Source organism: Raphanus sativus, chromosome 5 (assembly GCF_000801105.2).
Source record: "Raphanus sativus cultivar WK10039 chromosome 5, ASM80110v3, whole genome shotgun sequence".
Taxonomy (NCBI): domain Eukaryota; kingdom Viridiplantae; phylum Streptophyta; class Magnoliopsida; order Brassicales; family Brassicaceae; genus Raphanus; species Raphanus sativus.
In genome coordinates this window covers 32,532,166-32,559,943 of record NC_079515.1, presented here as the reverse complement: position 1 = coordinate 32,559,943, position 27,778 = coordinate 32,532,166, and the positions used below count along the sequence as shown (strand labels likewise).

Sequence of the window (27,778 nt, the reverse complement as noted above, 5' to 3'; positions counted from 1 at the left end):
GGTTATATGGGTCTATAACTATCGAGAGAGACTACCTATGTGGGACCTTCTGGTGGCTATTCGGACCATATCAATCAACATTCCACCTATCTAAGTTGACCAATACTTTTTTTTGGTCAAGTTCCAATACTATGGACGTTTTATCAAACCTTAGTCGTCAAACTTTATGACAAAAAAACATACATCTTTTTCTACAAGTTTTCGTTAAAATTGAAGAAAACTACAGAATATGTCACATGTGAACATAACTATCAGAAGAGGGAAGCGACAGAGAAAAAACTAAAGGAACATGCAATTTGCACAAAAAGCTTCCTATCATGAGAACTTTATTTTTCTCCACATTCTCGTCTCCAAAACGAATACGTTACAAAAGAGTTTTTCATAACTAGATATATAAAGAAAATTAAACAGTAAAAAAATGCAGAGATTAAAGATAATTGCACAAAGAATAGACACAATTCAAGAGCATAAACAATTATAATAAATATAAAACAGAGATCGTAGAGATAGTAAAAGTGCAAGAACTTAAAGAGTTAATCTCAAATCTTAAGCTAACGACCAAGTTCCTTACTCGAGAAAGTTATCGAAGCTCTACTCGAGTTAACCGAAGGAGGAGAAGAAGAAGAAGTCGAGTTGTAATACGTAGCAACAGGCCTCTTCAACGGAAGATCAACAGGCAATGGTGACTCCAACTTCATGACTTGTATGGCTTGTTTTATCGATGGTCTCGAACTTTTATCAGGATGACCACACCATAACCCCAAAACCAAAAGACACTCAGCTTCTTCCATGTTAAAATCATCACCAAGTTTCTCATCTACAGCTAAACTCAACAGCTCTTCTCTCCTCCCATAAAGCTCCCACACTTTCTCCACAAGACTCTTCTCATCATCATCATCGTCATCACTGTTTCCTTCTTCTTCATCTTCTTTCCTTCTCTCCAAAGATTTTCTCCCCGTGACAATCTCTAGTAACACTATCCCAAAGCTATACATATCAGATTCTTTACTTGCACAACCTGTCATCACGTACTCTGGTGCCATGTATCCAAAAGTTCCAGCTAATCCTGTTTTATGCGAATCAAGCTTATGACTCATAACCCTAGCCAGACCAAAGTCACCTAACTTGACGTTGAAGTCACCGTCAAGCATTATATTACTTGCCTTGATGTCTCTGTGTAGTACACATTGATCCCATTCTTCATGGAGATAAAGTATCGCAGAGGCTAGGCCCTGAGCTATCTTGTACCTTGTGTCCCAAGATAGTACCTCTTCCCTTTTACCAAAGAGGTGAGAGTGCAATCCACCGTTTGGCATTAACTCATATATAAGCAAGAACTCGTTTTCTTCATTACACCAACCTATGAGCTGCACTAGGTTTCGATGTCTTAACTTGCTGATGACTTTAACTTCGTTTAGAAACTCTTTCTTTCCTTGCCTTGAGCCGCAAGATAGCTTCTTCACCGCAACCATCATGTTGATTTCTTTCAAGCTCCCACTGTAAACCGCTCCAAACCCTCCTTCACCGAGCTTCCTCTGGTGTGAGAATCCGTTTGTTGCCGACACAAGATCCTTGTAAGAAAACTTTCTCGGTCCTGTTTCCTTTTCTAGGTCTTCGTTTATTGAAGACGATACCATGTTTGCTAGCTCTCTTGAGTTCCTCTTCCTCGACCAAACCACAACGGTTGTGATGACGAGTAAGGTCACAAGAACAGCTCCAGCAACCGCAGTACCAATCACCAGTCCTGTCTTGTTGTTGTCGCCTTTCTCGGGGTCTAGAGTTGAACTTAGCTCCCAAGACAAGAGTCTATGTTCCCCTGTGTTAGCTCCAGCAGCGGCTATAAACCCGAACATAACTTCTGACGGTAGAACCTTAGCTAGGTCGATGATATAAGAAAGGCTTGACCTCTCATCACCAGAGGCTGTTCGCTCATAACCCCAAGTCACACTCAAGTTCTTGTTAACGGAATCATAAGAGACGTGTGCATGACCAATATCTTGACTATGCAAGGTTGCGTTCCAAGAAGTGTAGTTAGAAGATACAAGAGAGTTGTTGTTGATCCCAACGTGAGATCCAACGTCCCTAGGATCCCAACCTAGGTTGCTATACGTGTCGAACTCGATATGAACGAGGTCAAAAGAAGATCTGTAATCACTATTACCAAAGAGACCTAAGAAACCAGCAACGGTGTATGCAGGGAGCTGAGCTCCCACGGGAGCAAGAAAGAAACATATGCCATGACTATCTGATGAAACGTTACGAGCATCGATTTTGAAGGAGAAGCTAGTGTTGAAATCCGAAGCGTTACCAGTTCTACGACTCCATATAGGCACCTCTTTTGAATAAGTGATATAGCCAACTTGAGAGAAACGTGCATCGCTGTTGAAGTTCACCGTTCCGTCTTCCTCTGCTGCTGCATCTCCGTGGTAAACTATGTTTTGTGAAGGATCGTTCGGTTGAAAACTAGTGATGTTGAAGTAAAGCGAATCGACAACAAAAGGAAGAAGGAAGAAAATGAACAGTATTGAATAATTGGCCATTTGAGAAGGATGAAAGAGAGAAGATTTACAAGATGAGATGGTAGAAGATGTAAGATCATCGAATAAAACAAGCCTAGAGCTAGAAGTGGTCAAGAAAGCAGGCTTATTTTTTTCAACAGATCACTATCAGTGATTCCTGATCACAGGAAGTTTCTTATTAGTTTACTTTTCTTGAACCACAAGTCAAACCATCACGCTACACAACAATCTTCAAACAGTTTGACTTCGTCCAACTCATTATTATGTTCTTTTCTAACTCTTCCAAGAATATGGCAAAATCTGAAGAAAAAAAAAAGAAGTTAGAACGTTTTTGAATGGTGTGATAGACTTTGCAGTAACAAACTTAAAAGAGTTATAGCTAGACAAACTTAAAAGTTTGTCAATTGCATATTTTTTACAAAAAAAAACTTTCTAGTTTTTTTTTTGAGAAAAATAGATAAAATATTATAACAGCTTAGTTTTAATATGGTAACAAACTTTCTTAAATAAATACATAATCATAAGATACACGTAAATATGCAATTAACAAAACTCGAGGGCACATATGAAATTTGATATCATGTTCGAGGATAAAATTTAACAAAACAAAAAAGAAAGCAAATATATTATTAGCTATTGACGGAGACTCTGTGCTCGGAGACTTCTGAAAACCTTTCGATCATCATCGCGCAAGTTAAAACCATCGTCGAAGTTCTGAGCATAACTCACAGCATCGTAGTGAAACTTTATCAACCTCTTCGGTTTTGCGTTCTCGAGTCCGCAGCTTGTAACCATGAACAGTATCCTTCTGAGGAAATTCCTTAACCTAGGACTTGACCTTCTCTTCTTGTTGTGGTCACTGATTCGAGCGTACTCCGTTTCCCTCTGTAGTAATGAGAGACAAGACGACGGAGAGCTCAAGCATCGAGCGGTGAAGTAGGGTGGTTTACGGTGGTTGGTGAGAGTTAGATCTCTATCCATTTCTTGGGGGAGAGAAAAGATATATTTTAATATGAATGAGTGAGTATTTGGGTTTATAATCGACGAAAGAGTTTCGAGGTGAAAATAAATGAATGGCTATAAAATAATGTAGAGTTTTAGCGGTCCAATCATATAATTTCATGCTTTATGGAGGCATGGAGCATTCATTGTGTTGAACTTGTTAGATTTCGGTGTTTAACGTTTTATTGCTGTAATATCTATCTGCATTTGGCAGTAAATTGGTATATATCTCGACACGTAAATTGTAATATCTATCTGCATTTAGCAGTAAATTGGTATATATCCCGCGATACGTAAATTGTAATACCTATCTGCATTTGGCAGTAAATTTGTATATCCCGATACGTAAAATTTATTATCTTTTGCCAATCCTTGAATAAATTAACTAGGTATAGTTTAGTATCACTATCACCTATACATATACTACACATATAAAAAATAAAAGTTCCATAGTTCTATCATTTCATTAGGCTCTCAGGTAATAATTGATGAAAAAAACTGTGGGATCCTTTGTCCTATAATGGACACGACATCACAGACGACTATCCCTACCAGCTTGAACGTGTCTTGTCGGGGTTTTAGATCCTCTCGCCAAACAAGTTATTACCATGTGTATCGTGACTTGCGACTTTGTTGGCCACCTGTTAACCTAAAAGGCTAAAACAAAAGGAGAAAAAAAGAAGGACAAAAACATAAAATGTGTGAAAACGCTAGAAGGAGGGGTCGAACCTCCGACCTTGTGGTTAACAGCCACACGCTCTAACCAACTGAGCTATTCCAGCTTTTGTTTAAAAATGGGAAATATATAGTTATACGCAAGTTCTTACAAGCTATATGCAGATAGCTTTATTAATTGGTGAATAATCTATCTATTTTTATTGCATTTATTTCTTACCATCATAAAAAATTTCAATTTGAATATCTAGTTTCCATTTAGCTAGGAACTTGGTGATGTAACTATAATTTACTTTGGTATCAAGTTTTTGATCGACAGACTTAACCTTTTGACACATCGATAGACTAGGAACCTCACATAATCACACATTCAAAACAAAAACAAAAATCTCGAAGAGATAAATCCCCGAGAAAATATGAAGCGAATAACAATAATCGCAACGTTTGTTATAGCCAACACTCTAATGGCGACCACCACAACTTCTCGCGCCTCTCTCAGCCTCCTCCTTCGCCGCTCACCTCCCAAACTTCGAAACTCTAAATTTTTCCCATCTTCTTCTTCACACTTCCGTCCCTCAGCTTCTCCGAAATCATATCCGTGCCCCATCTGGTCTTCCTCTTTCTCCTTCTGCCTCCCTCCTAGATCCACCTCCACTCGTCTCCCCTTCCGCCACTTCTCCTTTTCTCCTCCCTCCATGTCCTCCGCCATCGCCGCCGCCGCTTCCGACGAGAGTCTCGTCTCTTCGAATCCTCTCTTGCAGGATTTCGATTTCCCTCCGTTTGATTCCGTCGATGCTGAGCATGTTCGTCCCGGGATTCGCGCTCTCCTGCAGCACCTCGTATGTTGTTTCTCTTATTTGTTCTAAGATTTGTATTCAATCATATTTGTGATCGAATTAAAATCAAATTTAAATTATAATACATACGATCCAGGAAGGTGAGCTGGAGCAGTTAGAGAAATGTGTGGAGCCATCATGGCCGAAACTGGTGGAACCGTTGGAGAAACTGGTTGATCGGTTGAGTGTTGTTTGGGGAGTGATCAATCACCTTAAGGCTGTCAAGGACACTCCCGAGCTTCGTGCTGCCATTGAAGACGTTCAGGTTTACTATATTTTCTCATGCCTTAGAATTCAAATCTTTGTTTTACTTATCCATACTTGTTCTTGGGTGCAGCCGGAGAAGGTGAAGTTTCAGCTCAGGTTGGGGCAGAGCAAGCCTATCTACAATGCCTTTAAAGCTATTCGCGAATCTCCTGATTGGTCTTCTCTCAGTGAAGCTCGCCAACGTTTAGTTGAAGGTAAAAATAGAGATCTAAGTGGAGAGCACTTTATAAATGTAACAGATGTGCTTGACTGTTGTTTTTCATCACTGTTTCAGCGCAAATAAAGGAGGCGGTTCTCACTGGTATTGCTCTTGATGACGACAAGAGAGAGGAGTTTAACAAAATTGAACAGGTTTTTGATTCAAGTTATTGACACTAATAAAATGTCAGCTTTGTTTAGTGATATGTTTGTCACAGCTTTGGTTCCCCCAAGAATTATTAATATACTTATTCAACTTTTCTTTCTTTTGTTCTGGATGGAAGGAACTCGAGAAACTTTCCCATAAGTTCTCTGAGAATGTTTTGGATGCTACAAAGAAGTTTGAAAAGTTGATAACAGACAAGAAAGAGATGGAGGGATTGCCTCCAAGTGCTCTTGGGCTATTTGCACAAGCTGCTGTCTCCAAGGTATTCACACTATAAGTCCTAACTGAATGTTGTGCAAATTCCCATGTTTCTTTTTTTTTTGGGTTTCTCAGTTTTTCCATCTTGGTATGTGTGTGACACAAGGGTCATGAAAATGCGACTGCTGAGAATGGACCTTGGGTCATTACACTGGATGGTCCTAGTTATCTCCCTGTCATGCAACATGCCAAAAACCGTGCTCTCCGTGAGGAACTCTACCGTGCGTATCTGTCTCGTGCCTCTTCTGGTGATTTGGATAATACAGCCATCATCGACCAAATCTTAAAGCTTCGATTGGAAAAGGCTAAGCTTCTTGGATACAACAATTACGCTGAGGTAGAAGACTCGTCAACCTTATAGTAAAACAGTTTTTTTTTTCTTGTTATTGGGTTAATATGGCTCTTGATTGTTTTAGGTAAGCATGACTATGAAAATGGCCACTGTTGAGAAAGCAGCAGAGCTTTTAGAGAAGCTTCGTAGTGCTTCCTGGGGTCCAGCTGTTCAAGGTAACATGTTGACCATTGTTGTAACAGCCAGATTTAGCATGAGATTCATGGTTCGTTTTTTTTCTGTATAAATTAGACATGGAAGACCTCAAGAGTTTCGCAAAGAGCCAAGGTGCTGAAGAATCTGGGAGCTTGACTCACTGGGACACCACTTTCTGGAGTGAGAGGCTTCGTGAATCCAAATATGATATTAATGAGGTTCTTTGTCTTTCGCTAACATTTGATATAACTGTATTGTTTTAATAGTCGTGATTCTTATGTGTCTTTTTGGTCTTTAAAGGAAGAACTCCGCCCATACTTCTCCCTGCCAAAGGTTATGGATGGACTTTTCAGTCTAGCTAAGACATTATTTGGTGTCGATATAGAACCAGCAGATGGTGTAGCTCCGGTAAATCTGAAACCTTATCTGTTTCGTTGGCATTCGAGATACTAGTTAAAGCCTGTTAATTGACATATTTTATAATCTGAAGGTCTGGAACAGCGATGTTCGGTTCTACCGTGTCAAAGATTCTTCTGGCCCAATCGCTTACTTTTACTTTGATCCATACTCTCGCCCTTCAGAGAAACGAGGTGGTGCCTGGATGGGTGAGGTTTTTTCCCGTAGCCAAGTCATGGCTCAGAAAGGTACTTCTGTTAGGCTGCCTGTTGCCCACATGGTATGCAACCAAACTCCTCCGGTAGGTGACAAGCCAAGCCTTATGACATTCCGTGAGGTAAATGAACAAAAAACATAAGATTGTTTAACATCCTTTAAGCCTGTTTATATCTTAGTATGACAAAAATTTGCTGACTCCATTTCACGCTAATATACAGGTAGAGACTGTGTTTCATGAATTTGGACATGCTCTACAGCATATGCTTACCAAACAGGATGAGGGGCTTGTGGCTGGTATTCGGAATGTAGAGTGGGACGCGGTTGAATTACCATCACAGTTTATGGAGAATTGGTGCTACCACAGGTACTCACGAGTTCATTACGAGTTGCACTCTTTGTAATGTTATTTTATAGTGGGAGTGAAAGCAGCGCTATGATGGTTGGTTTCAGGGATACTTTAATGAGCATTGCGAAGCATTATGAAACAGGAGAAACACTCCCAGAGGAAGTATATAAGAAGCTCTTAGCTGCAAGAACATTCCGTGCAGGGTCCTTCAGTCTTCGTCAGGTGAATTTTCTTTATATTTAGTGCCATTTTATGTTTTGTAAAGGAATCCATGTCATCAAGAAATTTGTGTGTGAATGTAATAATGATGATTTCATGTTTTCAGCTGAAATTTGCGAGTCTTGATTTGGAGCTTCACACAAATTACATACCAGGTGGACCAGAATCCATCTACGACGTCGACCAAAGGGTATCATTAAAAACCCAAGTTATCCCTCCACTTCCTGAGGATAGATTCCTCTGTGGCTTCAGTCACATATTTGCAGGTAACCATCCTCAGTCATGAAACCCTGTTAGAGACCCTGATAGAGATGTATGCATTTGTGCTTTTTTATCATAACCATTCACATTCACATGTTCATGAACTTCCAGGAGGATATGCAGCTGGCTACTACAGTTACAAGGTAAATACTGAATCTCTCTGCATAGCAAAACTCTTTACAGGCTGTAAAATGCTCACCCAAATTTCTGGAAAAAAAACTTGCAGTGGGCAGAGGTTTTGTCTGCAGATGCATTTTCAGCGTTTGAAGACGCTGGACTGGACGACATCAAGGTATATATTGCGAACTCTGCTTAAATATATTTTTAGAGACGAAGTTGAGAAACTAGCGAGATGATGAATCTTAACTGTTTGATGCAAGCAGGCTGTTAAAGAAACAGGACAGAGATTCAGAAACACAGTACTTGCACTTGGAGGAGGAAAAGCGCCTCTCAAGGTATGTTTTGTTTTCATTTTCAGTGTCTATTTCACGGCCACTGAGACACATACAATCTTTAATTACTCGAAATTATGTTGCAGGTGTTTGTTGAGTTCAGAGGACGTGAACCTTCACCAGAGCCTCTTCTCAGACACAATGGACTCTTGGCTGCCTCTGCTTCCGCTTGAGACTTATTATTTTTATAACATTTGGTATTACTGTAGTCTTCGACCTTAGATTTGATTAATACAAGATGAAATCGAACTTCTTCAACAAATAAGATATCTTTTTTTCTGGATTTTCAAACCATTTACATCACTCCGGCTACTACATTGCATTGATTCTTTCTCCTTGACTCAACCTTCCCTGTTCATGATCTCAACCTTCCCTGTTCATTACCTCACAAATACAATTAAACAACTTTCTAAATCTAAAAGGTAAATTAAATAACGAACTACTCTCCCTCAAACTGTCACTTCTCTCTAGCTAACCATACCATCTTCTTCTCTAACCACTACTGCTTCCTAAGGTTTCCTCCCTTTACACCCACGCTTCCACCTCTCTTAGCACTTACAGAACAATAGACTTAATCCTCCAAAGATTCTATCATTGAGCTTCTTTTGCTTCCACAAATGGCGACTGAACACTATCAGCATCAGAATCACTACCTGATGAACTTCCACCTGACCCTGAATCTGCAAGTGAGCAACAAAACCAATGCAACATGTTGTTAGAGATAACACAAGGCGGAACGAAATTTTGGACAAGAGTTCAAGTAAAATACCACTAGAGGAGGAACCGCTACTAGAACTAGAGCTGCCTGAAGAGCTAGATCCGCTACTAGCAGCAGCAGCTGCTACTGCAGTACCATCTCTTTCGATCTCCACAGATGGGTAATCTTCAATTGGTATGTCTTCTCCAATGTCTACATCCTCTTCCCCTGCATCCCCTTTCCTTGTTCTCTTCTCCGCACTACCCATTTCTGCCTCCAAAAGCTGAGAGAGACAACATTTTAAGTACAAGAAAAAAAAAACAATAGCGATTTTCATCTGAACCATAGATTCTTTAGCTTACCATGTTTCTAGCAGGTGGAGGAGTTGACACGTTATGGATAAACCCTTGGCGTTTGATTTTGCTAGCCATCTTCTTGTAATTAGTCACGAAACGATCAAGCTCCCACAGAGTCTCATTGTCTACGGCTTCAATATCTAGCTCAATCTCATCTCCATCTTGAGCTAAATGACCGTTTCTCTTCCTCAGAATCTGAACCAACTGTCCAAGCTTCTCAGGAGGTAAGTCTTGTAGATTCATACCAAGCTTTGACTTCTCCTCCATTGTCATCAGCCTTTTGTTTGGATCCTTAGCCTTAGGCTTCGGCAACTTCCCTTTCCTCCCTTTGGTTACTTCACTCACATCCGGAATCGCTTCCACTTCACTAACCGGCTGTAGAGGGTGAACAACCGCCGCCGGAGGAGGAGGAGTAGGAGAAGGTGAAGGAGTTCTTTCACGTGGCGGAGGCTCTAATACTTTAGGAGGAGACAATGTAGGTTGTGTCGGCTTCACTGAATCCAACTTCTTCGCAATTGAGATCTGCTCAGTTCCTCTCCTCACATTCGCCTCCACCGAAGTCGGAGTTTGACTCCACAGTCTTTGCTTCACCTCAGGCTCAAAACGAGACGAAGACGAGCCAGCTAGTTTCACCCGCTGAGCTTCGAATTTCTTGAAAGCAGGATTGAACATTACATCAAACTGATCAAGAAGCTTCTCGGCCATAAAGTACACATCTTGCCCCTTGGGGTTATACGCCATCGCGTTCCTAAACGTCAATCTCACATCGGTCGCGAAATCGAGAGGCGAAACGTAAAACCCCTTTTCGAGATTCAGCTTAACCGTGCCCAGATCCATGGGCTTCTTCACGATGAGATGGTAATCATGAAGCCCTAATCCGACCACATCGACGGGGGTGTTGAACACCCAGGCCCACTTGTGCTTCATCAGCTTAACCAACATCTGACCGCAGGAACTCAGCATAGCGGCCAGCGCTTTCTCCGACTCCGGGTTCGAAACCCGCTTCGGGTGAGTATCTTCGGCAGGGAATGGATTGCATCGCTTCTTCGGTTTCTGCTTCTTCAGCACAAGGTCACTCGTTTCACCGGCCGGAGCCGAACGAACGGCGGATACCTCCGTTTGCCGAGTCTCGAAGGTCCCCGACTCGATCCGCTCCCTGAGGATCCGAATCTGCTCGAGCTCCGAGGTAAAGCGCTTCTTCAGCTCCCTGAGCTGGCTCGAGGAGTACCCGGCGAGGTTGAAAGTAGCGTAGCCTCCGTAATTAGACGAATCATCGAACTGCTTGCTCGAATCGAAATTAGGGTTAGGGTTAGGAGGAGGGAGAGGGCAATTGCTGTTTTCGGCGGCGACGGATTGTTTTGTAAATTTCCTCATAAAAACGGCGCCGCATTGTCCATGGAACGACGGTTCGTTTAAGGTAGCCAAAACAGCTGGTGCCATGCGAATCGCGATGGTCTCGTCAAGGTCATTTCGCGGGGGGTTCTCACTCTTTATGGAATCTCCAGCTTTTATAAATTAAATAAACAAAAAAAGTTTTAACCTCCAGAAAAAAGGGCGGGAAAATCACGTCACCGGCGGATTTAGCGGCGATCGGAATATTAAAAATTGAGAGCTCGACGGTGGGTGGGGGGAGGGAGGTTGCCAAGGAGGGTTTTGAGATGACTGGGATGAGGAAAAAGATGGGAGGCACCATCTCTTCTTAAAGGCCTTTGGAATCTGACCGACATAACGCTTCGTTTGAATCTGTCCGTTTAATTTGGATCTGACGGTTCAGATCCGCTAGGTGAAGCTGCCCGATCCAGCTGCCCGCGAAATCTGCCACGGATGGCTCAGATCGCGTAAATAGCCACGTGGCGAGGTTTTAGCCGTTCGTTCGTGAGGCGTCGTGTGTGATCATTTCTTTTTGTTTAAATTTCGATGTCGAATGGGTCCCACTGTGACGTTTTCTTCTTTATTCAAATTTGTTGTTTTTTGGATTCAGAACCTCTCATTGGTCGCTTTTCCTTTGCCAGGTCAGCGGCAGCCACGTGTGGACAGCTAGGATCTCGTTCATATAAATGAATACTCGTTACCTTTTTGATTAACTCCTTGAACTTTTAATTATTCGATTCGAAGCTCACTAAGTATTATGCAAAACTTTTTTTTTGTCAAATATTATTATTATTATGCAAGACTTATTCCAAGAAAATTATCTAAACTTACGAAGTACAAAATGCAATAATAAATCGAACACAATTTAAATTTCGACAAGAAAAAGGAGAGGAAAACAAAAAGAAAAATCATGTTTTCATGACCGCACACAGTCACCGCCGACTAGACAGCGACCGGATTTAGGGCAACACCTATAAATGCATATTACGAAACTACCCTCCATGTTTATGAAACCCAAATTACCAATGGGCTGTCTTCTCCTTTCAAATCTCTGGGCTATATAATTGTTAACGCCTGGAAAATCTATATTAAATCATTTTCGATATTATATACTATGATTTTAAGAAAAAACGATTTAATATAATTCCTGACCAAAAAAAGCGATTTATTACAGAGTTTGTAAAAGATAAAATGGGAGCGGTTATTACCAACAAAAACATGGTAAGGTGTGGAGCACAACTTACCCAGAATATTAAATGTTCATGACTTCATCACAGAACTTTTACTAGACCCTTTTGATCATAAATCATAATCCGACACAAAAAGAAAAAACGAACTGTTTCAAACTTTCTCCAAGAAACTGGAAAAACCAAGGAGTCAGGTTTCTCAGAAACAGAGAACATGAACAGCAGCAAGAGATACAAAAGAGAAAGAGAGAAAAGAGAGAGAGAGAGAGAGAGGTTAGGCAAGAGTAAATAATACATAATTATTGAGGGAATGAGTGCAGTTTTTGCCTATATACTTTCAAAACCAGTGGATCAAATCTGGACCGTTGGATATATTTTATAAAAAGAGCTGACAAAAATAAAAGATCTATTTTATAAAGTGAAAAGCATTTCCATAGGGGAAGCCCATTTTGAGCTTTTCTTATTTATATAGCCATTTGAGCTTTGATTATGCCGTGGGCCAAATTCTTCCAACCTACATTTTCTTTATTGTATGTAATGATGCATCTCTTGTTTAATATTCATTTTCATTCACTATAAGATTTTATTTTGACCAATTCATTTACTCTAAGTTTCCCCTTTTTACAGTCATCATAGTATTTTGGACTAACCATTTTGATTATTTATCAGTTTTTGTAGAAAATATCTGTTGCAAAAAAACGTAGAAACTTGTAAAAAAACTTTTTCAGAAGAGAAAAAGTCACATTAAGAGTGGCAGGGAAAAAGAAAAGAGTTCATATTCATATCTGTATTTAATAAATGTGGATGTTAGTTAAGGGTAGCGTATAAGCCCAACAACTGAAGTGGGGACGATTTGCAGAAAATTCTGCGATCCACGACAGCTAAGCACGCACCCACGAGATGTTTTTTTTATCAACGACACACGCGCTTTTTATAAAGTACGTGCGCTCACACTCCCATCTGACGTGGATTTAGTGTTTCTTTCCTCGTAAAAACATCAAGGTAATATTCAAACGTTACAGAAATCTCCATGTAAATCGGAATTTTTTAAATAACTTAGTAGTAAACATCCAGAGAAAACAAAGAGTAAATTCTAGTTTAGCCACTAATAAACTTAATAATCTTAATAGTCATATGTCAACCGACCAAATTTTGGGAGATGATCCATTGAACTAACCGACCAATTAGAATCATGAACCAGAACCGGTTGGTTTGCTGATTCTTTCATTTACACTTGGTCCCTTACATGATAGCTGGGCTACTGACGCTTCCTAGCCTTCCGTCTCGGAATAGATAATTATAATCGGGCTACCAACAAATGGGCTTTTAATGTAATTTTATTGTAGGCCCAAACATTGCTCATATCTCCCACAGTGGAGTCCACGTCCATACTGGAGGAGTACTGTAGCGTAAGAGGCCGAAAATATTAAAACAAACTGCTCCTCTCGCCTGCTTGAGAATAGAGGCTGAGAGTATGTTTTCTTTAAATATCCTAATAGTAAGAATTCTAAGCATACACGAGCAAACAAAAATAACATCAACTAGACCATGACCGGTCCGATTGGGCGGATGTTTATTTAATTTTTTAATTTTTGATTTACACTAAATGATGTATTTGTTAATAATTACTTGTAATACATTCAGAGGCGTACCTACTATAGGATTAGGGGGTTCAGTTGACACATGTTTAATTATGAAATAATGGGTTCACATCTCTAAATTATACTTTTGTTATCATATTTTAAAAAATTTATATATCATGACACATGTAAAAAAAATTGATGGGTCCGCTATTGGATACATTGAGTTCTTTTTGAATTTTAAAAAAACAATCAAATCTGTGAAAAATATTTTTTATTATAAAGAAAGTTTAAAGTGAACAATGATAGATTATATATCACCTTAGAACGATGACAGCCAGCTACAAAGTACCACACTCTTGGAGTTTCTGTGCATCAACATGTATATGAGGACATTAAAAAAGCAAATTAGATTGCAAAACTCCATGCAGCCGTTGACTCAAACGTTGTCGGCTAGCTTGGAAGCACCCACTGATATAAGGAGAAGCTGATTAAAGAATAAAACTGATCCAGTGATATGATTTCTTCAGAGAAAGTATTCGATGAAAGTCGATGTTCTTTTTTCGGTTTCGTACTAATAAATAAGATTAAATGCTGACATTTCAGTTTTTGTCATTAACCCGTAAATGTTAAGAGTTCAGTATGGTATAGCAAGTCTAGATTATTTTTAAAGCATTATAATCAAAAATATAAACGACAACACACTCTAAAGAAAATAAGTTATGGAGTATATATGTGTAGTATGTTCTCCACTACTTTTACCTTTTATTAACATAAATGGATTTAGAAATCTCTTATGATTATGAATGCCAGAAACTTGCTTGACAAAATTATGTTTACTAATAAATATCTAACTCTCATCACCTTAATTGGTTTTGATCTGCATCAATGAAAATATGTTTTCGCTAAAATTCCTTTTTGAAGAAAACAGTTTTTTTCCTTTTTTTGTAACACGAAGAAAACAGCTTTAGCTACAAAATTAATGTATAAACAGAAATTAATACAAGCATTTGTAAATATCTATCAAATATGTTAATATATATATAAACAATGAGATATATTAGAGCTTCCGGCCAACATTCCGCTGTGAAGCAACTGATTATACCTTTTCAGATAACAACTGCAACATACATATTCATACAGGAAACAGTTTCCAAAAACAATGATCAACACAACCCCACAAACTTGTAGAGAAAACCTTTTTTGGTAAAGAAAAACTTAGACAAAACCTTTTAAAATTAAATCTTACATTAAATTTAATTTTGTGTACAATAGTTGTGTTACATAATTTTAATGTTATTTGTATAGTAGAAAATTATTACACAATCTGAATAATTTATACGAATATTAGCGGATTTATTTTTATCACAGATAAAAATAACTCTTCTTTAATAATAATTCTTCTATGTATTTTTCTTCGGTATGTATTGTATTGTGCATATTTATATAATAATAATAATTATATATTATAAAAATAAACATTTGAAACTAATATAATATAAAAATATAATGTATTTATTCAAAGAATAGTGAAGGTTGTTGTCATTATAATTCAAAACAAAATAGTTATTTTTATGATCTCATAATTTCTTTTCATTATTCGTTTGTTTGTAATATTTTTTAAGTATTTCATAAATTAATATAAAATATATTTTATTATAACTTCCCGCCCGTAGGGCGGCCGACCCTAATAAATGAATACAAAAGGTGCAAAAATAGGTTCAGAGCGTCTATAACGTAGGCTCCAAAGGTGCATGGGTATGCGACAAGACCACACCGCTTTTAGTGTGAATAGAATTATTTTATCTTATTAATTTATCGGTTGTGCAAGTAGTAATTTATGAGACAATATGTAAGAGAAACGGGTGTTACCAAAAAAAAAGAAAATAAAAAGATGTAAGAGAAATCGAGTTTCTATTTTCGTAAAAGCTCGCAGGCTTCCACTTCCTGTATCGGTTGTGCAAATAGTAATTTATGAGACGAGACAAATGTAAGAGAAAACGAGTTTCTATTTTCGTAAAAGCTCGCAGGCTTCCACTTCCTATATTAATGTGACATACCTCTTTCATCAAAAAAAAAAGTGACATACTTCTATAACGTGGGCTTACACTATCGAAGTTAAAAAAACATAATAAACATTTATGTTTTACCTTTATAAAAAAGGTAACTGACACAACAACAAAAAAAAGTAAAAATAAAAAAATGAACGAGGTAGATATCTGGTTCACGTTCCACTTCAAAAAACACAAAAAATTCAAATTATTTTTTAAAATTTGTAAATCAGAGGATATAATTACCCCCAAAACATATTTTCATTTAAACAAAATAAAGACCAAAGAGAAATAATATGACTTATATAAAAGTATAAAATGTTATTATGAGCTGTTTTAAGACTTCCCGCTTAGCCATCCTTCAAATGGATGCGAGTAAGCTAAGCTAGTAAGATTTGTGTTTCTCCCCGATCTTCGGGGCCAGTGAAAATCGGAACAGGTTGATAGAAAGACAAATGCTCATGTACATTTGATTGTAAAGAGTGTAATATCTAAGAATTTTGCTCAATTGTATGTAGCGTGAGGTTTCCTCAGGTGGCTCTCTTTTTATTTAAGACATGTATGCTTCATTAGTGTGCATGCTTTGGATTAGAGATATATTATTGGACATTTGACCCACAGAAAAACGCTTGTCGTGAGTTGTTAATTATTACACCAAAACGGTCCAAAGTTGATGTTAAATGAAAAACACAAATGTTTCCCCGTTAAAGGTGGATCCATTTTTATGGTTTAATTGATCGTCTTTGTTATGTTGTAAAATAGCTAATAAAAATGACAATGCCGAGAAATGACCAATTTACCCTCTCCTATTTGATCCCGCGTTAAATGCTCACTCCCTTATGCAAGAAAGGTCATTCCCAAAACTCTGTAAAGATCATTCTCGTGATTTCTTTTTTTTTTGGATCAAAGTTTTTTATGATTTGATTGATCGAAACTACTAGTGACCAGTGGTTGAATACTGAAATTATTTAGATCCAGGGCAAATATAAATATTGTTAACACATTCAAATTTTGCCGATGTATATTGCCACTGCTAGTGTCATAAGGAGGTTTTAAAATTTGCCCAGGTATATTTGGCTAGTGTAAAAGTGGAAGTTTTGGGGTCATAAAGTCAGATAGAGACAAAAAGAATGATACGCAACCAGACTGAGATTTCTGTCCGTCAACAACCGTCTGAGATTTCTCAACTTCTGCAAAAAAAATTATATAACTAATTCTGGATTGGTCCTCAACTTTCTAATAGAATTGGTATTTGTCCATTAAACTGATAACAATGCAAATAAAGAAAGTTAGTCTTCGTATTTGTTGTCTCGTTTTTAATTATTTCTCAAATTAAATAGCTCGATATGCAAATATATTAAATTCACAAATATCTTACTCCTTATTAAATCCAAAAGTAAAGCAAAAAAAAAGGCGAGCGATCGTACAAGAAAGAAGATAAGAAGCAAGAAAACACATTATTCCTAAATCTTTATAATTGAAAGTTACAAAAAAAAATTATGATTTATGAATACTCTCAGATATCATATCAACAACTATCACATTAGCTAAGATGATTATTTACTAGTTTTAATTTTGTTTAGAATTGAAACTAAATACTAATAATCAGAAAAAAAAACTTATCAGACGTTTTAACTTCGTCCAACTAAAACCGTACCAAAGGCATTTTTTTCTAGGGTATGGAATGTTATTTTGGAAAGATAGATCCGCGGGATCTAAAAGCAATTATAGAACAGTTAGCCAACAAGATAGTAGGACCCACACAGGAAAGCAGAGGAAATTAGTTCGAAGCCAAAAAACAGTGGCATAACCGTCTCTCGTTTCTTTTCGTTTCTCTCGGTTTTCGAATTTAGTCTCTCTCCTAAGCTTTTACTTGCAGAAAAATAACAATGTCGTCTAGTGGTAGTGGTGGTCGCCGCCGTGACAGAGAAAGAGGACGCCGATCTGACTGTCCCCTTGTGCCCCTACGGAGGCACTGCAATACTCTGGAGCTGATGGCGGGAGAGGTCGTGGTCGTGGTCGCGACGGTTTTTCTTCACCGGTGAAGAAGTCCGTACGTGAAAACCCCTCCTTCTTGGACTTTGTCTTGCCTGCACTCTCAGCCGTGGAAAGCTCCGCCGGCGCTCCTGGCGGGAGAGGTCGCCACGTCATGACTTCGGTACCTGGGAAACCAGAGGTTCCTGCTCGTAACCGTTCCTTGGAAGTCTCTTCACCATCCTCTGATCCCGTTGCGTGGCCAGCACTGCGCGCTAGTGACGGGAGTGAAAAACCACCCAAGGTCCCTGCGTCTGATTTCGGTGCGTCTCTTGGTCGAGAGTGGAGAAAGTACAAATCACTCCGGAGACGACGACGATCCAGACGGTTCCTCTTCCATCGTCGTCGAAGATGGTGAATATTCCGGTCCGGCCAGGGTTTGGTCAAGCGGGGAAGAAAGTGACGGTTCAAGCTACGGATAGGGATCTCTATCACTACGATGTAAGCGTCTGCTTTCCTTGTGTTTACTATAAGAAGAATCTTCCTATTTGCATAGGACTTGTTTTATCGTTGGTGTTGTGTTTGTGGATGAATTGATTATTTTGTTTGGTCTGTTTGCTCTCACAGGTTATCTCTGAGGCTTCGAAAAAGAAGGTGGCACAGAAAGAGACTACTCTTCACTACGATGTAAGCATCTGCTTTCCTTGTGTTTACTATAAGAAGAATGTTCCTATTTGCATAGGACTTGTTTTATCGTTGGTGTTGTGTTTGTGGATGAATTGATTATTTTGTTTGGTCTGTTTGCTCTCACAGGTTATCTCTGAGGCTTCGAAACAGAAGGTAGCACAGAAGGAGACTACTCTTCACTACGATGTAAGCGTCTGCTTTCCTTGTGTTTACTATAAGAAGAATGTTCCTATTTGCATAGGACTTGTTTTATCGTTGGTGTTGTGTTTGTGGATGAATTTATTATTTTGTTTGGTCTGTTTGCTCTCACAGGTTATCTCTGAGGCTTCGAAACAGAAGGTGGCACAGAAGGAGACTACTCTTCACTACGATGTAAGCGTCTGCTTTCCTTGTGTGTACTATAAGAAGAATGTTCCTATTTGCATAGGACTTGTTTTATCGTTGGTGTTGTGTTTGTGGATGAATTGATTATTTTGTTTGGTCTGTTTGCTCTCACAGGTTATCTCTGAGGCTTCGAAACAGAAGGTGGCACAGTAGGGGACTACTCTTCACTACGATGTAAGCGTCTGCTTTCCTTGTGTTTACTATAAGAAGAATGTTCCTATTTGCATAGGACTTGTTTTATCGTTGGTGTTGTGTTTGTGGATGAATTGATTATTTTGTTTGGTGTGTTTGTTCTCACAGGTTATCTCTGAGGCTTCGAAACAGAAGGTGACACAGAAGGAGACTACTCTTCACTACGATGTAAGCGTCTGCTTTCCTTGTGTTTACTATAAGAAGAATGTTCCTATTTGCATAGGACTTATTTTATCGTTGGTGTTGTGTTTGTGGATGAATTGATTATTTTGTTTGGTTTGTTTCCTCTCACAGGTTATCTCTGAGGCTTCGAAACAGAAGGTGGCACAGAAGGAGACTACTCTTCACTACGATGTAAGTGTCTGCTTTCCTTGTGTTTACTATAAGAAGAATGTTCCTATTTGCATAGGACTTGTTTTATCGTTGGTGTTGTGTTTGTGGATGAATTGATTATTTTGTTTGGTCTGTTTGCTCTCACAGGTTATCTCTGAGGCTTCGAAACAGAAGGTGGCACAGAAGGAGACTACTCTTCACTACGATGTAAGCGTATGCTTTCCTTGTGTTTATTATAAGAAGAATGTTCCTATTTGCATAGGACTTGTTTTATCGTTGGTGTTGTGTTTGTGGATGAATTGATTATTTTGTTCTGTCTGTTTGCTCTCACAGGTTATCTCTGAGGCTTCGAAACAGAAGGTGGCACAGAAGGAGACTACTCTTCACTACGATGTAAGCGTCTGCTTTCCTTGTGTTTACTATAAGAAGAAGGTTCCTATTTGCATAGGACTTGTTTTATCGTTGGTGTTGTGTTTGTGGATGAATTGATTATTTTGTTTGGTCTGTTTGCTCTCACAGGTTATCTCTGAGGCTTCGAAACAGAAGGTGGCACAGAAGGAGACTACTCTTCACTACGATGTAAGCGTCTGCTTTCCTTGTGTTTACTATAAGAAGAATGTTCCTATTTGCATAAGACTTGTTTTGTCGTTGGTGTTGTGTTTGTGGATGAATTGATTATTTTGTTTGGTCTGTTTGCTCTCACAGGTTATCTCTGAGGCTTCGAAACAGAAGGTGGCACAGATAGAGACTACTCTTCACTACTATGTAAGCGTCTGCTTTCCTTGTGTTTACTACAAGAAGAATGTTCCTATTTGCATATGACTTGTTTTATCGTTGGTGTTGTGTTTGTGGATGAATTGATTATTTTGTTTGGTCTGTTTGCTCTCACAGGTTATCTCTGAGGCTTCGAAACAGAAGGTGGCACAGAAGGAGACTACTCTTCACTACGATGTAAGCGTCTGCTTTCGTTGTGTTTACTATAAGAAGAATGTTCCTATTTGCATATGACTTGTTTTATCGTTGGTGTTGTGTTTGTGGATGAATTGATTATTTTGTTTGGTGTGTTTGCTCTCACAGGTTATCTCTGAGGCTTCGAAACAGAAGGTGGCACAGAAGGAGACTACTCATCACTACGATGTAAGCGTCTGCTTTCCTTGTGTTTACTATAAGAAGAATGTTCCTATTTGCATAGGACTTGTTTTATCGTTGGTGTTGTGTTTGTGGATGAATTGATTATTTTGTTTGGTCTGTTTGCTCTCACATGTTATCTCTGAGGCTTCGAAACAGAAGGTGGCACAGAAGGAGACTACTCTTCACTACGATGTAAGCGTCTGCTTTCCTTGTGTTTACTATAAGAAGAATGTTCCTATTTGCATAGGACTTGTTTTATCGTTGGTGTTGTGTTTGTGGATGAATTGATTATTTTGTTTGGTCTGTTTGCTCTCACAGGTTATCTCTGAGGCTTCGAAACAGAAGGTGGCACAGAAGGAGACTACTCTTCACTACGATGTAAGCGTCTGCTTTCCTTGTGTTTACTATAAGAAGAATGTTCCTATTTGCATAGGACTTGTTTTATCGTTGGTGTTGTGTTTGCGGATGAATTGATTATTTTGTTTGGTCTGTTTGCTCTTACAGGTTATCTCTGAGGCTTCGAAATAGAAAGTGGCACAGAAGGAGACTACTCTTCACTACGATGTAAGCGTCTGCTTTCCTTGTGTTTACTATAAGAAGAATGTTCCTATTTGCATAGGACTTGTTTTATCGTTGGTGTTGTGTTTGCGGATGAATTGATTATTTTATTTGGTCTGTTTGCTCTCACAGGTTATCTCTGAGGCTTCGAAACAGAAGGTGGCACAGAAGGAGACTACTCTTCACTACGATGTAAGCGTCTGCTTTCCTTGTGTTTACTATAAGAAGAATGTTCCTATTTGCATAGGACTTGTTTTATCGTTGGTGTTGTGTTTGTGGATGAATTGATTATTTTGTTTGGTCTGTTTGCTCTCACAGGTTATCTCTGAGGCTTCGAAACAGAAGGTGGCACAGAAGGAGACTACTCTTCACTACGATGTAAACGTCTGCTTTCCTTGTGTTTACTATAAGAAGAATGTTTCTATTTGCATAGGACTTGTTTTATCGTTGGTGTTGTGTTTGTGGATGAATTGATTATTTTGTTTGGTCTGTTTGCTCTCACAGGTTATCTCTGAGGCTTCGAAACAGAAGGTGGCACAGAAGGAGACTACTTTTCACTACGATGTAAGCGTCTGCTTTCCTTGTGTTTACTATAAGAAGAATGTTCCTATTTGCATAGGACTTGTTTTATCGTTGGTGTTGTATTTGTGGATGAATTGATTATTTTGTTTGGTCTGTTTGCTCTCACAGGTTATCTCTGAGGCTTCGAAACAGAAGGTGGCACAGAAGGAGACTACTCTTCACTACGATGTAAACGTCTGCTTTCCTTGTGTTTACTATAAGAAGAATGTTCCTATTTGCATAGGACTTGTTTTATCGTTGGTGTTGTGTTTGTGGATGAATTGATTATTTTGTTTGGTCTGTTTGCTCTCACAGGTTATCCCTGAGGCTTCGAAACAGCAGGTGGCACAGAAGGACGATGTAAGCCTCTGCTTTCCTTGTGTTTACGAAGAATATCTGTATTGTTGTGTTTGTGGATGAAGCTTTATGTCTCTCTTTTTTTTCTTTTTTAGAACCATGAAAAGTTTGATCTCGTAGGATAAAGGTAGATGGAAAACTGTCTCTTCCGTGCTCTTTCCCATCAGCTTGTTAATCATCAGGATAATTACGCAGACATCCGCAGATCGATAGTGAACTACATAGGGGTAAATACATCAAATATTGAAAAGAAAAAAGAAGTTTAAATCTGTAAGTTCCCACAATAATTATCCCTTTGGTTTTATACAGGTCAATGCTCCAAAATTCCAGAACTTTATAAGTGGTTCATTTTACGATTATTGTGCAAACATGGCTAAGGATCATACTTGGGGAGGGAATCCCGAAATTTACGCAGCTGCTCTGATATTTAACTGCAAAATTCGGCTGCACAGGGTATGTTAAGTTTATATAATAATAATAGAGATCACATTAAAAATATATTAATCACGTTTACACTTTATCATATAAAATTCTTTATGTTGCAGGTAGACTCTCATGTGATTAACGAAATTACGCCCGACTTTCAAAAATATGAAAGAACATTGAATCTGTGAGTGCATAGTTGAAATTTTAATTAGTGAAAGTCAATAACTAGATAACAATATCAATGTTTTATGTGTGTTTTATAAGGTCATATAACCGAGCTAAACTCCACTACAATAGCCTTGTTAAGGCAACCAAGGAGACTACTCTTCGCTACGATGTAAAATTCTGCTTTCCTTGTGTTTACTATAAAAAGAATGTTTCTATTTGCATAGGATTTGTTTTATCTTTGGTGTTGTGTTTGTGGATGAAGCTTTATGGGTTGATTATTTTGTTTGGTCTGTTTGCTCTCACAGGTTATCTCTGAAGCTTCGAAACAGAAGGTGGTACAGAAGAAAGCCGCCACGAAGGTATAATTGGACTTCCTACTTATCTATTTGGATTGGCGGTACTTTAAGCCTTTACATGTTCTTTTATGTTTGGTATGTTTGCTTCTGTAAGCTTGACTGTCTTTTTTTTTTATGTTTCTTAGAATTTTACAAATCTCCAGCAGGCTGTGCAACGTCCAACTATACTATTTTGGGATTATGAAAGCGTGCCAGTGCCATACGACTGCCCTGCAGGAAAGGCGTACGACCATATGCTTATGAGCTTGAAAAATGAAGGGTGGTCTTAACCGGTTGAAAAAACGAAGCTTGTTGTTGGGTACAAGTGTACACCAGTCCCACAAGAGTTACAGGACAACGACAATATCGATGTCATACGAGCCTTTGACTTCGATAGTAAGCAGTGTTTTTGTGTGTGTAGTTTCATCTATTTTGATAAACTATCTTTTTTTTTTTCTTTGACAAAAAAAAAAAAAAAAAAAAAAATATTGAGCCGACAAAAGGAAACCAAGCAGCCGATGATAAACTGCAGTTCGTGATAGAGGATTGGGGGAAGACGGTTACAGAGCTGCATAACATTTTGATGTTGACGGGCGATGGTGATTTTGACGAAGTGATCGAAGACGTGGAAGAAGACGGGCATAATGTAATGGTTGTCCACGCCGGAGAATCAATTGCAGAACGCTTTAGCGAAGAGCGGCAAATAAGAACCTTCTTGGGTCTTCGAAGAAAAGCAGAAAAGAACGTAAAACAGAGAAGACGTGAGTGGTACATTAGTAAAATGAAAGGAGCGAAGAGTGCCCGGGAAGCTGTGACTCCCTTGGCAGACATGTCTTACGCCGACCAGCTTGAACAGAAGAAGGCTTCTATCATGCAAATGTTGGAAAGACTGGTCAGGAACTTTCTCATACTCTCTCTCTTTCATATTTTTGAGATCGCTTTTAGTAGTCTCACTCAACTTCAACGGAGTGAACTTTTTGATAATGTATTTGATTCGCAGACTGGAAATGAGCATAAAGCTTCTCCAAATGGAAAATCACTTCCAGAATTGGTCCTACGGTCTAGAGAAATAGGTAAGAACACTATACAAAGTCCAATGCTTTTGATCTCCGTTTTGACTGGATTAGTCTTTTGATTCGTACGTTAGACCATTTCAGGTGGCCTTTCATGTAAGCTCGAGGGAATTATAGAATCACCGCTTGTGAATGGTTACAGGAACAAGTGCGCATTCTCGACTGGATATTCCGTTGAGGGGAATTTAACTGTTGGACTCATGCTCGGAATCGATAGGTATATACTTTTTTCTCTGAGACGTGTTTACTTTTTCAATAGTCATGGGAAGAACTAATGCAAAATCTTTCCAGTGAGGGTGTGGCATTGGTGGAGGAAGCTGTTAACTGTCCCAATATGTCTAAAAACTTGCTTGCCGATACGCTTCCATCTTTCAGAGTTTCTTAGAAAATTCAAGGCTCCTTGTTTGGAATAGGTTTAAAAAATGTGGGTTCTGTCGACAGTTGACAGTTCGAGAAGGAACCAAACCCGGTGCCAATTCAAGAATTGCAGAGCTAATGTTTGTGGTTCAGGTTTGTGTTCCAGTTCCTTAACTTGGACAATGATTGGTTTGATCTCTTGTTTTGATTTCTGTATCTTTGCATGAAACTATTCAGGTTTGTACTAGGGATACTAATGAGGCTGTAGTGGCTACTGAGTTTGAAGAACTGGCAAAAGCATTTGCTGAAGGAGCTAGAGCAAGCTCTCCACCTCTTCCTCTGACTGTACTAGTTGTTCAAGTAAAATTACTTATCCCCATTCTTTACTAAATCCAAAACAAATAGTATAATACAGTTTTGTATCTCTCTAATTTCATCATTAAACTATATATATCAATGGTTTCTTGCTCAGGATAACGTAGGGATATCAAAAGTTGCACAACCAGATTGTCCACTACGATTGTTGCCTATTCCAATGTCAGATTATGGAACACATCTTGACCAACCCACCAATGTCTTGACTGAAGCTCGGATTCATGATCATATTCACAACCTTCGGTTCAGCATATCCCCAACAACAACATTCTTTCAGGTGTGATAAATTGAATCTTCAGGATCGATGCATCTTTGGAAAATTTGGTCAAAGTGCTGCTGTTGCTGTAATAAATTTCAAAATGATTTGATCCAGGTCAAATACCGGTGCCGCAGAGAAATTGTATTCACTTGCTGGAGATTGGGCTGATCTCGATCCCGACACTTTACTTTTTGATGTATGTTGTGGAGTTGGAGCACTTGGTCTTACACTGGCACATCGATTGAACACAATCCTTAACAAAAACTATGAAAGTGGGTAGGTTCGGTACTTTACCTCTTATGCTCTTCTTACAGGTGATTGGCATTGAAAGAAATGATTCGGCTGTATCAGATGCGAAACTGAATGCAAAGATCAATGGCATTAGCAATTGCCAGTTCATATGTTCAAAGGCATGTGTTTTATTATATAACATATCTTGTAGCTGGTTTCATTTATCTTAAATCATTTGGGTTCTTTCTTCTTCATGGTATTGATTCGTTGCCTTTTAACTTTTACAGCCAGAAGACGTGATGAGCTCTTTACTTACAGAATACCTAGATGTGTCTGAAACTGAAGAAGCCAAGCCTGATACCAAAGATGATCTCGGCAAACAAATATCCTCAACAGAAGAAATCTCAAACTCAGAGGATGTTCCTCCTCCAATCATTCAAGAAGAAGTTCTAAAGACTGAGCAGAAGGTCTCCGGAACGATCTACAAAACCACAGTTCAAAAACGTCGTTGCTATAGTGAATCCACCTCGTTTCGGACTTGATGAAGATTTGATCAAAGCATTGAGAACCCATCCACGGTTGAAGACGCTTGTGTTAGTTTCCTTCTCCTAAAACACTTATCACAACTCAGGTTACTTTGACTTTGTTTTGGTTTGCCTAACACCAGATTATTTTCAATTGCATTGGTACTACAGGTACATTTCGTGCAACCCTGTAACTCTGGTGGAAAACGCCATACAGCTTTGCACGCCATCTTTAGAGGAGATGCCTGAGCCTTTTAAGCCTGTCAAGGCAATGGCAGTATGCCTGAGGATTTTGGAATATGTTCTTTTTTTCCCCCCAAAAAGACAAAAGAGAGGAGGTTTAAAGAAACTTTGATTGGTTGAAGTATGTGTAACGAGCTCTGGCTAAGAAGTTATCTTGTCGTTTCTTGTAAATAAGAGCTCCGATTGCAATGGCTCCAATGGCGATCCCTGCTTTCTTCCATCCACTTATCCTTCTATCTTCGCCTTCCTCTTGCTCGAATTCACCATCCTCGCTTGCTTTGATGTCTTCTGGTTCACCGAGATGGTGTCAGAGAAGGGATATACTCTGTCTCTTCCTCTGAATCATCATCTTTTCTGTCATATTATACAGCTAACAAATTACTCACACGTATTCCACAATCCAAACCGAAGAATAGATTTACCAAGACATAAGTTCAAAGAGTAGAACTTTTAAAGCCATCATTTCTTTGACATCTAATGCACACGTTACATTATATAACCTGCAAAAGAATGGTTCAAGTAAATAATTTCATCAAAAACATATACGATTTAAATCTGGCTGTTGAGTCACTATTGAACTGGAAATAATAATATAAACATTAGCAAACGATTGCAGAACAAGATAAGTTATGAATTATGCTTTGCAATGACATGACACTAGCTACATTTACTTGAATAAAGGTAATAAAAATTGGCGAGTATATCATTTTACAAGTGTTCTCTATAACAAATCAACAACCTTGCAATATAAAGTGATCATAAAGATCTCATGTATTTTCATTCTATCATCACACACGTTCTAAACATACATCAAAGTGCAAGTTCAAATAGATGAAATCCATTCCCGATCACTGCAATATTAAATTTTTATATGGATTGTTTTCGTGCATTTTTCTCTATTTCCAAGATCATTTTTCAATGGTCCAGAACGGTTTTTCATGGGTGCTTTCAAATGAAACAACTCAAGATTTAATTCCACATTTTAATTAAAACAAAATACTAAAAAATTAAGGTCCTTCTAATACTCGAAGAGAATTAATAATTGAGTTTTAGGAAACTTAGGACAGTCATAAAGACTGCGATATATATTTAATATTAATTGGTCGTTGAGAATTAATCAAATGTGGAAGATATACATGTATTTAATATATCAGTGACTTAAAAAAAAAGAATTAATAACATATTTTTACAGCAATATACTCCCTCCGTTTCATAATACTTTATGTTTTACCATAGTGCACAAAGATTAAGAAAATTGTATTTTTTAATAAAAAATATTTTAAAAATATAATTTTAAAATCAATTAACCAATAATAAAAAAAATTGTGAAATCTAATTGGTTGAACAGTTTCCAATAAAGTTAAAGTAACCTTAAAATCTCAAAATTTCAACTAATTTGAAACAAAATTATCTTTCTAAAACATCAAGTATTATGAAACGAAGGGAGTATGTTTTATTTATAGAACAATGTTGCTACACCTATTCTTATTTTTTTTAGTTTTACTTTTCAAATTAAATAAAGTATGATTGATAGTTTTATACTGCTCTAGACAGTGCCGTGCGAAGGAATTTTGAGGCCTAAGGCAAATTTGGTTTTTTTTTACAAAATCTAAATAGTGGTTATATATGTATTTTTAATTATACATAGTTTTTAAAAGAACTACGGAGAAAAGTTAAAATATTTAAAAGATTTCTTATATAAATGTTCTCTTTTTCTTACAAACAACTAAATTTTGTGGTATGAGAAACAAATATAGTTACACTCAAAAACAAAAATTTAAATTATTTAGAATATTTGTTAAGATAAAAAAAATAATAATTAGGAAAATTTGAGTAAAAGAGAGGATTAAACTCATGTGAATACACATCTACAAAGACACTAAAACTATTATACCAGAAGTGATTGAGTATTATAGGGGGCCCTAAAAATTCATAATCTTTAGGGAGCCTAAGGCAAATGCCTTTTCATTAACACTACAAGCACGGCTCTGGCTCTAGATAGAATTCAATGTTAAAAATAATTCCTAATATCCCACTCAACCAATCACTTTCAATGATTTAGTAGTA

General features: G+C 38.1%; 4 protein-coding genes, 1 non-coding gene and 1 pseudogene across 5 annotated transcripts; 2 read left to right on the top strand and 4 right to left on the bottom strand.

Moving 5' to 3' along the window:
• Window positions 1-427: 427 nt before the first annotated feature.
• Window positions 428-2,858, bottom strand: LOC108857337 (L-type lectin-domain containing receptor kinase IX.2). Its single transcript, XM_018631317.2, has one exon. The coding sequence runs from the start codon at window positions 2,538-2,540 to the stop codon at window positions 552-554; it is 1,989 nt and encodes a 662-aa protein (XP_018486819.1). The 5' UTR covers window positions 2,541-2,858; the 3' UTR covers window positions 428-551.
• Window positions 2,859-2,998: 140 nt separating this feature from the next.
• On the bottom strand, window positions 2,999-3,569 carry LOC108857338 (uncharacterized). Its single transcript, XM_018631318.2, has one exon. It carries the CDS (start codon window positions 3,498-3,500, stop codon window positions 3,153-3,155), a length of 348 nt encoding a protein of 115 aa, XP_018486820.1. The 5' UTR covers window positions 3,501-3,569; the 3' UTR covers window positions 2,999-3,152.
• Window positions 3,570-4,229: 660 nt separating this feature from the next.
• TRNAN-GUU (transfer RNA asparagine (anticodon GUU)) lies at window positions 4,230-4,303 on the bottom strand. Its single transcript has one exon. It is a non-coding gene; the product is annotated as a tRNA-Asn (tRNA).
• A 254-nt stretch (window positions 4,304-4,557) lies between these two features.
• On the top strand, window positions 4,558-8,584 carry LOC108861945 (probable cytosolic oligopeptidase A). Its single transcript, XM_018635943.2, has 17 exons — window positions 4,558-5,035; window positions 5,130-5,297; window positions 5,370-5,493; window positions 5,574-5,650; window positions 5,782-5,925; window positions 6,028-6,258; window positions 6,338-6,428; window positions 6,505-6,626; window positions 6,709-6,816; window positions 6,899-7,141; window positions 7,242-7,387; window positions 7,474-7,591; window positions 7,695-7,854; window positions 7,961-7,992; window positions 8,076-8,141; window positions 8,233-8,304; window positions 8,388-8,584. Exons 1-17 carry the CDS (start codon window positions 4,613-4,615, stop codon window positions 8,472-8,474), a joined length of 2,412 nt encoding a protein of 803 aa, XP_018491445.1. The 5' UTR covers window positions 4,558-4,612; the 3' UTR covers window positions 8,475-8,584.
• Window positions 8,502-12,184, bottom strand: LOC108861946 (transcription factor GTE7). The gene is made up of 3 exons (XM_018635945.2): window positions 9,361-12,184; window positions 9,071-9,281; window positions 8,502-8,981 (listed from the first exon to the last, which is right to left on the bottom strand). The coding sequence occupies exons 1-3, from the start codon at window positions 10,792-10,794 to the stop codon at window positions 8,893-8,895; spliced, it is 1,734 nt and encodes a 577-aa protein (XP_018491447.1). The 5' UTR covers window positions 10,795-12,184; the 3' UTR covers window positions 8,502-8,892.
• A 10,615-nt stretch (window positions 12,185-22,799) lies between these two features.
• On the top strand, window positions 22,800-26,236 carry LOC108858805 (zinc finger CCCH domain-containing protein 24-like; annotated as a pseudogene).
• The last annotated feature ends 1,542 nt before the right edge of the window (window positions 26,237-27,778 follow it).

What these genes read in the sequence shown, in the direction of transcription:
- LOC108857337 (XM_018631317.2), bottom strand. Translation starts at nt 2,540, where the DNA reads ATGGCCAATTATTCAATACTGTTCATTTTCTTCCTTCTTCCTTTTGTT.
- LOC108857338 (XM_018631318.2), bottom strand. Translation starts at nt 3,500, where the DNA reads ATGGATAGAGATCTAACTCTCACCAACCACCGTAAACCACCCTACTTC.
- LOC108861945 (XM_018635943.2), top strand. Translation starts at nt 4,613, where the DNA reads ATGAAGCGAATAACAATAATCGCAACGTTTGTTATAGCCAACACTCTA. An exon ending in CAGCAGATGGTGTAGCTCCG is followed by an intron (nt 6,817 to 6,898) that starts GTAAATCTGAAA and finishes TATAATCTGAAG; the next exon opens with GTCTGGAACAGCGATGTTCG. An exon ending in CTTCAGTCACATATTTGCAG is followed by an intron (nt 7,855 to 7,960) that starts GTAACCATCCTC and finishes ATGAACTTCCAG; the next exon opens with GAGGATATGCAGCTGGCTAC.
- LOC108861946 (XM_018635945.2), bottom strand. Translation starts at nt 10,794, where the DNA reads ATGGCACCAGCTGTTTTGGCTACCTTAAACGAACCGTCGTTCCATGGA. An exon ending in CTCCACCTGCTAGAAACATG is followed by an intron (nt 9,282 to 9,360) that starts GTAAGCTAAAGA and finishes TGTCTCTCTCAG; the next exon opens with CTTTTGGAGGCAGAAATGGG. An exon ending in TAGCGGTTCCTCCTCTAGTG is followed by an intron (nt 8,982 to 9,070) that starts GTATTTTACTTG and finishes GCTCACTTGCAG; the next exon opens with ATTCAGGGTCAGGTGGAAGT.